The sequence below is a fragment of the Hemibagrus wyckioides genome, linkage group LG02 (assembly GCF_019097595.1).
Source record: "Hemibagrus wyckioides isolate EC202008001 linkage group LG02, SWU_Hwy_1.0, whole genome shotgun sequence".
Classification (NCBI taxonomy): Eukaryota; Metazoa; Chordata; class Actinopteri; order Siluriformes; family Bagridae; genus Hemibagrus; species Hemibagrus wyckioides.
Genome location: NC_080711.1, coordinates 3,004,122 through 3,013,025, shown reverse-complemented (window position 1 = coordinate 3,013,025; position 8,904 = coordinate 3,004,122). Strand labels below are relative to the sequence as shown.

Genomic DNA, 8,904 nt, shown 5'->3' with positions numbered 1-8,904 from the left:
ACACACCGCTCCTTTAACTTTATCTCTTGAAGTTTATATATATAGGATCAGGAAATGTTTTGACTGCAAATACATAAATCAAGCGTGTTGTAAGCCCTGATAAAGAACATGTATTAGCGTACTAGCGTCCACGCTTGGGTGGTCAGGAACGCGCCTTTATTTTGATGACATGACGAGTGCAGGCACTGTGACTTTAACCAGCATGACGCGGTAATAAACACCGAGGTGTGTGCGTGTAGACGCAGGTGATAAGGCTCACTCGACGTCTGAGATCCAGGCCGGACGAGATCACCTGATCACCTTCAGGTAAGATGTTTGTTTATAGTAAAAATATAGTAGAAATTACTTGGACATGTTTAATCCCGAGTGATGGTCAGTTTTGAACGCAGGGTTCCTTAGATCTTGCCCTGGAGGGCCAGTGCACTGCAGAGTTGAGCTCCAGCCCTGATCAAACTCCTCTACCTGGGATTTCCTCATGATCCTGAAGACATTGATTAGCACGCTCAAGTGTGTTGGAGCTTAGGTTAGAGCTAAACTCTGCAGGAAAGTGGATCTCGTGAGCCCAATTTGGGGATCCCTGCTTTAACATGTAAAGGAAATAAGCAAATATTTAATCTTAAAGATTCAGATTGGCTCGTTTAGCTGAATCGGGAAGTAGAAATGGTGTCTCGTGAGATAAAATTGAGATTGTGATCAGATATAGAAATCGCTTTGGACTTCCAGGACTTTTTTTAGATGCTGGTCCTTCTGGTAATGGCAATAAAATATCCCAATAAATCTTGTCATGTGAGACTCTCACTTAAAGATCCTCCTGCTTGCGTTTATGAGTTAATGACCAGCTTTGTTCTCATCCTGGATGTTTCCTCATCTGTTGGAGGCGTCAGAACATAAACTGTAACACACACAGAGACACACACACACACACACTGTCCAGCTGAGACTGAGGAAGTTCAGCTCTGACTGGAGTTTCGAAACGTAAACAAAAGCCTTCCATCGTTAGCAGGTAAGTCAGCTGTGTGTTATAAATGTGTTCGGAAATATTTTAGTGAAAGTGTCTAAGGTGTCAGATTTAATATTTATGAACCCAAACTAACCAGAATCTCATTCGAATTCTAGGCTGCTGTTGGTTTAATCTCTACAGAAAACATTTTAAACTGATTCTCATTACCTCAGGAGATCCTCTGAAAGTCGCTGACCGTCTCATCAGTAAGATGGACACCCAGTTACCGCTGATCTTTCGCGTTTTCCAGTGAGTGTCATTTCCTAAAATCACAGAGATAAATCATTAAAAAAAAAAAAAAAAAAAATTTCTCCAACTTCAGATAATTTCATTCCAAAAATTTGAATCAAACTAAAGACATTTACTTAATTTAATAATAATATTTAATAAAAAAAAATAATAAAAATTCAGATTTTTGGTTATACATTTCATTTTTTTGTTAAAATAAAGCTTCTGAAATTTACAAATACATTTAATTTTAAAATTTATTTTGACATTTACATGTACAGTAATTACAAAAAGTACAAAAATATTAACTTAATACATTTAATTTGTCTTAATAAAATACTAAATTTTTTAAGTAATCAAATTTAGACATTTACACATACATTTATTTTTTATTTATTTATTTTACAAAAATAATAACACAAGACATTTACATATACATTAATTTAACATTTTTAAGTAATCAAATTCAGATATTTGCATATACATTCATTTAAAAACATTTATATATGCATTTAATTCTTTTCAAATAATTTAATTCATTAAATTTATATGAAGTAATTTTTTTAATAATCAGACTTCAGACATTTACTTATACCTGAATTAAAAAACATTTACAAATACATGTTTTTTAAAGAATAATAATTCTGAAATTTACTAATACATTTAATTTTTTTATATATATATATTTTTTTTTACAGTAAAACAATTCCAACATTTACATATATTTTTTTTAATAATCAAACTTCAGTCATTAACCTATACTTTGGTTTAAAAATAAAACATTTGCATAAAGATTTTTTTTAATAATCTAAGTTCTGAAATTGACTTACACATTCAAATTCAGACATTTACATATAAATTTATTTTTAAAAAATCAAACTTATTCTATATATGCTTTTAAAAAAATATTTTTTGAAGGATTAAACCCTTACATTTTTTTATTAATTTTTTAGAGACACACTGTCATACATTTACATGTAAATTCATTTCTTTTTTATTTTATTTGAATGAAGCTTCAGACATTTATTTGTAGTTAATTATTTTGACTGAACTGTTCCTCTGCAGGATTGTTATCCCGACGTTTGCTGTGATTATACTCTGCACTGGTTTGTGTAAATGTTATCTGCATAGTCGGCGGCGTAGGCACGAACGGAGGCAGCTGGCAGCAGCGTCGGCTCATGCTCTAGAGCCTCCGTCGTCCGTCTACATCATCCCCTGTTCACTGCGTGAAGAACAACAAAGAGGAACACCGAGTTACAGCCAGGAATACGCTCCTCCTCCACCTTACAGTGAGGTACATCACCATCACCAACATCACTACCATCACCACCAAGAACCCAGACATTTGGCAGAATTACATTTATCTCATTTTTATACAACTGAGCAATTAAAGGTTAATGGCCTTGCTCAAGGGCCCAGCAGTGGCAGCTTGGTGGACCTGGGATTCAAACACACAACTTTCCGATCACTAGTCTGACCACTGAGCTATCATAGACCAGGCTATCATAGACCATAGAACTTTGAGCTATCATAGACCTATCATAGACTCCAAATCATTGAATTAAATTCAGGTGTTGTTTTTCAGGGGTTGGGCTCGGCCCCTTAGTTTTACTGAAAGGAACTCTTAATGCTTCAGCTTCATACCAAGACGTAGAGGAACTTGACTGGCCTGCACAGAATCCTGATGGACTTCTCGTCCATCATCAGTGCCTGACCTCACAAAAGCTGCTTCTAGACACACTCCTAAACCTTGTGGAAAGCCTTCCCAGAAGTGCTGAAGCTGTTATAGCTGCAAAGGGTGGGACAACTCCATATTACATTCATGTAACAATTTATGTAAAGACAGACGTCCCAGTTTTGGTCTGGCTCGCAGTCTCCCCTCTAATTCATCCCGAAGGTGTTCTATGGTGTTGAGGTCAGTCAAGTTCCTCCACACCAAACTCACTCATCCATGTCTTTATGCCTTGCTTTGGTCACTGGTGTGCAGTCATATTGGAACAGGAAGGGGTCATCCCCAAACTGTTCCCACAAAGTTGGGAGCATGAAATTGTCCAAAATGTCTTGGTATGAAGCTGAAGCATTAAGAGTTCCTTTCACTGGAACTAAGGGGTCGAGCCCAACCCCTGAAAAACAACACCTGAATTCAATGATTTGGAGGGGTGTCCCAAAACTTTTGGCAATAGCAGCAGTATTTACAAGATTATTTTTTGCTCTGAGTGAGCGGGGGTCAAGGAATCACCCAGGCCAGTTGTTCTCACTTGTTGCCATGGCTTCGTGTCTTGTATGGACGTAGAAAGAAAGCAGACACTTTGCTGCCAATAAAACTCACAACAATCACATGCTCATTTCTCCGTGTCTGTTCGCTGCAGATGGTGGTGAAACCCGACTATCCTCACGATCCTCCTCCATCGTACACAGAATCCCTCAGTCCTGCGTTCATCTCCTCCAACCCGGCCTGGGTCGCTCCGTCCGCTCCAGCGCCGCCACAGTAAGAGAAGAGAGTGAGGAACTGTGCAACGGAAAGCTGAACATGTCTTTCCTTCCAACACAACCACGGACTAGTCACACAGAATAAAAGGCACAGCTGCTATTTTTCTACCTGGAATCCTGTAGATATTTGTAATATGTGTAAATATAGCCATTTTTCAGTTTTGTAGATGAGCAGAAAACATGTATATAATTGCCTAAAATTCACAAACTGTGATGACTGATGCACATCATTTAAGTTATTCCACAGAGAAAGCACTTTGGAATGAAAGAGCATGACTCTCATATATTAAATAAATAAATGTTAGATGTTAAGAATTTACGGAAAGAAATCTGGAATCGAATCATTCTGTATTCACACTGTGAGGCTAATAAAAGCCTCGGAAATCTTTTACATAAATAAATACTCAAATCTTCAAACCGCATTTTTGCTTCCAATAATGTCACATTTCTACTCTATCGATCCTGTGAGACAGCAGCCATAGACTTTATTCACCGAAATAATAAGAACTATAACATCTCCACCTTCAATCTGTAGGAGGCGGGGTCTAGGGGGGTGGAGCCAGAAGGTATGAATCTCTTATACAAGATGGTGACCACTGTAAGATCTACTACTTATGTCTTCTACACCAACCTAACAGCTTGGTGCAGATGTTTCTGGAAATGATTTTGGGAAGGTGACACTATTTTTTAAGACATCAGCCTGAATGAATATATTCAAGACACAGGTAAATATTTTAAGGCCAAAGATTCAGTATCAATTAAATGAATGCCATAAATGATTGATGACACAAAAATCTCCAAAATGTTTACTCACAGGCTTAATATAGTAGCTGATGGATATAAGAAGCTTAATTTGTATATTATGTATTAATATATATTCTACAGAATCCTTAATATGTCCTTGATGTATTATCTCATTATATTATCTCATGTCCTCATGACATTATCTTGTGGCTTTAATATGCTACCTCATGTCCTCACTCCATTCTCTAGTGGTCTCAATAAACATCTCATAGCCTCAATTTGTTATCTTGTCATCTCTATATATTATCTTATGTTATCTCGTGTCCTCACTATGCTATCTCATGTTCTCACTACATTCTCTCCTGGTGTCAATACATTATCTCGTGGTCTCAATTTATTATCTCATGGTCTTAATGTTATTGCATGGCCTCAATTCATAATTCTGTCATCTCAATATATTATCTCATATCCTTACTATGTTATCTTGTTGCCTCACTATGCTATCTCATGTTCTCACTACATTATCTTTATCGTGGCTTTAATATGCTATCTCATTTTGTCACTACATTCTCTCCTGGTGTCAATACATTATCTCGTGGTCTTAATTTATTATCTCATGGTCTTAAAGTTATTGCATGGCCTCAATTCATAATTCTGTCATCTCAATATATTATCTCATGTCCTTACTATGTTATCTTGTGGCCTCACTATGCTATCTCATGTTCTTACTACATTCTGTCTTGGTGTCAATACATGGTCATTTGATCTTATGGTCTGTTATTTCATGGCCTCAATTTATTATCTTGTGACCTCAATATATTATTTCATGTTCTCACTACATTCTCTTCTGGTGTCAATACATTATCTCATGGTATTAGTGTTATTTCATAGCCTCAATTTAGTATCTTGTGGCCTCTATTTAATATCTTATGTCTTCATAATGTTGACTTGTGGTTTCACTATACTATCTCATGTTCTTACTACATTCTCTTATGGCGTCAATACATTATCTCTTGGCCTCAATTTACTATCTCATGGTCTCTTTGTTATGGTCTCAATTATCTAGTGGTCTTGATATATTATCATGTGTCCTCACTATGCTATCTCATATTCTTACTACATTCTCTCCTGGTGTCAATACATTATCTCATGGCCTCAATTTATTATCTCATGGTCTCTGTTATTTCATAGCCTCAATTTATTATCTTGTGGTCTTGATATATTATCTCATATCCTCATTACATTTTCTTGTGGTATCAATACATTATCTTGTGGTCTCAATTCATTATCTCATGGTCTCAATTTTGTGGCTTTGATATATTATCTCATGTCCTCACTATGCTATCTCATGTTCTTATTATTACACATTATCTCGTGGTCTCATTGTTATTTCATGGCATCAATTTACTATCTTGTGGTCTCAATATATTTCCTCATGTCCTCACAATGTTAACTCGTGCCCTCACTATGCTATCTCATGTCCTCACTACGTTGTCTTTTGGTGTAAATACATTATCTCGTGGCACAAATTTACCATCTCATGGTCTCAATGTTATGGTCTCAATTATTGGTCTTGTGTCCTCACTATGCTATCTCATGTTCTCACTACATTCTCTCCTGGTGTAAATACATTATCTTATGGCCGCAATGTACTATCTTGTGGTTTCAATGTTATTTCATGGCCCCAATTTATTATCTTGTGGTCTTGATATGTTATCTCGTGTCCACACTACATTATTTTGTGGCCTCACTATGCTATCTCATGTTTTCACTACATTCTCTCCTGATGTCAGTACATTATCTCATGGTCTCAATGTTATTTCATGACCCCAATTTATTATCTTGTGGTCTCAATATGTCCACACTACATTATTTTGTGTCCTCACTATGCTATTTCATGCCCTCAGTACATGGTCTTTAGGTGAAATTACATTATCTCATGGCCTTAATTTACTATCTTGTGGTCTTTATGTTATTTCATGGCCTCAATTTATTATCAATATGTTATTTGGTGTCCTCACTACATGATCTCATGACCTCAGTATATAATGTTGATGTCTTTAAACATTACATACAGTATGTATTCTTATATCAAAACAGGCCTTGCTGCATTTATTATCCTGTGACCTCAATCTATTATTATGTCACCTAATGGTGTAAAATGGTACAGAGAGCTTACCTAAAATTAGTAATAGTATGATAATCTATAAGTACATAAAGGATGGCATTGTATTTAAACTGAACTGGACAGTGTATGTCCCAGCCTCATAAACGTTACAGTGGAACTTTCCACACACACACACACACACACACACCTAGTCCAGGAATATGTTAAAGATGTTAAACATTGACTAGCATAAAGCCACTTGTAATTATCACAAGGTCATACAATGCGGGTTACGTGAGCTTTACCCTTGAGTAAGTCTTATAGCTCTATCTAATCATCACATGATAAGTTCAGCTTCACCTTCATATCAGCTTTACTGTATCTGGGAAAGAAGAATGCAGCGACTGTTGGCAAAGTTCACGGCAGTTCTCTGGAGATAAAACATGAAACACGGTGAAACACAGGTTCCAGCAGCAGACAATAATATGAGTCTCACAGTGATGTCACTTCCTCTGTGAACATACCAGTTAACACATTTCTGGTGACACACTTTATCTCAAATGCTAACCTCTTGAATGTTTTTCACTAGCAGGAACCTAGATCAAGTTTCATGTGCTTTTAAATTGTTTAAATTGAAACAAATGGGCATTGGTATTTATTTGACCAGTAAGTGCTGTTTGTAGGAGAGCTGTGTAGCTGCATTTTTGCTTTACTTCAATGCATAAGAAGCCAGATCATACAGGCTAGAACTATGCTCTAATTGGCTAGCACGTTGTTTCAGGCTGGAACTGTGATCTGATTGGCTATAATTTTTATTTAAGGTGGAAATATGCTCTGATTGGCTAGTGTGACCTTTTAGGCTAGAACTATGCTCTGATTGGCTAGCATGTTGTTTCGGGCTGGAACTATGCTCTGATTGGCTAGCACAACGTTTCAGGCTAGAAATATGCTCTGATTGGCTATCACAATGTTTCAGGCTGGAACTATGCTCTGATTGGCTATCACAATGTTTCAGTCTGGAACTGTGCTCTGATTGGCTATCACAATGTTTCAGTCTGGAACTGTGCTCTGATTGGCTAGCATGTTGTTTCTGGCTGGAACTATGCTCTGAATAGCTATTATGTTTTAGGCTGGAACTATGCTCTGATTGGCTATCATATTATTTCAGGCTGGAACTATGCTGAGATTGGCTAGTATGACCTTTCAGGTAAGATAGATACGCTGATTGGCTGTCATGTTGTTTTAGGCTGGAACTATGGAACTATGATTGGCTATCATAATGGTTCATACAGGAACTACTCTCTGATTGGCTATCATGTTACTGCATACTGAAAATATGCTCTGATTGGCAACATGGCATCTAAGCAAGAATTATGATGTAACTGGATATCATGATATTTTTGGCAGGAACTATACTATAATTGGTTATCATGTTGTTTCAGGCTGGAACTATGCTCTGATTGGCTATCATGACATTTCAGGCTAGAACTATTCTCTGATTGGCTATCATGTTTCAGGCTAGAACTATGCTCTGATTGGCTATCATGTTTCAGGCTAGAACTATGCTCTGATTGGCTATCATGTTTCAGGCTAGAACTATGCTCTGATTGGCTATCATGTTTCAGGCTAGAACTATGCTCTGATTGGCTATCATGTTTCAGGCTAGAACTATGCTCTGATTGGCTATCATGTTTCAGGCTAGAACTATGCTCTGATTGGCTATCATGTTTCAGGCTAGAACTATGCTCTGATTGGCTATCATGTTTCAGGCTAGAACTATGATAGGCTAGAACATGATAGCTCTGATTGGCTATCATGTTTCAGGCTAGAACTATGCTCTGATTGGCTATCATGTTTCAGGCTAGAACTATGATAGGCTAGAACATGATAGCTCTGATTGGCTATCATGTTTCAGGCTAGAACTATGCTCTGATTGGCTATCATGATGTTTCATGACACACTTCAACAGTAATGAGAGTAAATTAGGTGTTCTGTATTGCTACAAATTCCTATCATTACCATTAGCACAACTCTTTATTAATGCTACATTTGTGTCGTATGTGGAAAAGCGTAATTCCCAGAATTTTGATTGTATATATTGGATCTAAGGAATCTGTCTTAAAACTGGGATTTTTGATAGATTATAATAGCTTATAATGTATGACCACTGATTCCTATGACTTTAGGTCTGCTACAGGTTAAGAAGATGATGCTAATACAAAATGTTGTAATGAAGAAAGTCATAGAAATTCTGCCCCCTTGTGGTTAAATAAATAAATAAATAAATAAATAGATAGATAGATAGATAGATAGATAGATAGATAGATAGATAGAT

The 8,904-nt window shown here is 36.6% G+C and overlaps 1 protein-coding gene across 3 annotated transcripts; it reads left to right on the top strand.

Annotated features, from left to right (window-relative positions):
* The first annotated feature begins 115 nt into the window (after window positions 1-115).
* On the top strand, window positions 116-4,732 carry si:dkey-283b1.6 (uncharacterized). Of its 3 annotated transcripts, none has more exons than XM_058406555.1 (4): window positions 116-306; window positions 1,174-1,249; window positions 2,294-2,522; window positions 3,598-4,732. In XM_058406555.1, exons 2-4 carry the CDS (start codon window positions 1,212-1,214, stop codon window positions 3,718-3,720), a joined length of 390 nt encoding a protein of 129 aa, XP_058262538.1. In that variant the 5' UTR covers window positions 116-306; window positions 1,174-1,211; the 3' UTR covers window positions 3,721-4,732. The 3 variants fall into 3 exon arrangements, with proteins under 3 accessions (XP_058262538.1, XP_058262554.1, XP_058262547.1); XM_058406571.1 differs by lacking the exon at window positions 116-306 and adding an exon at window positions 313-1,003; XM_058406564.1 differs by lacking the exon at window positions 116-306 and adding an exon at window positions 313-1,003 and having other exon boundaries at window positions 1,117-1,249.
* Window positions 4,733-8,904: the final 4,172 nt, after the last annotated feature.

Bases quoted from the DNA above. Each gene is read 5' to 3' on its own strand.
- si:dkey-283b1.6 (XM_058406555.1), top strand. From the start codon at position 1,212: ATGGACACCCAGTTACCGCTGATCTTTCGCGTTTTCCA. The intron at 1,250-2,293 runs GTGAGTGTCATT...GTTCCTCTGCAG, and splicing joins CTGATCTTTCGCGTTTTCCA to GATTGTTATCCCGACGTTTG. The intron at 2,523-3,597 runs GTACATCACCAT...TGTTCGCTGCAG, and splicing joins CTCCTCCACCTTACAGTGAG to ATGGTGGTGAAACCCGACTA.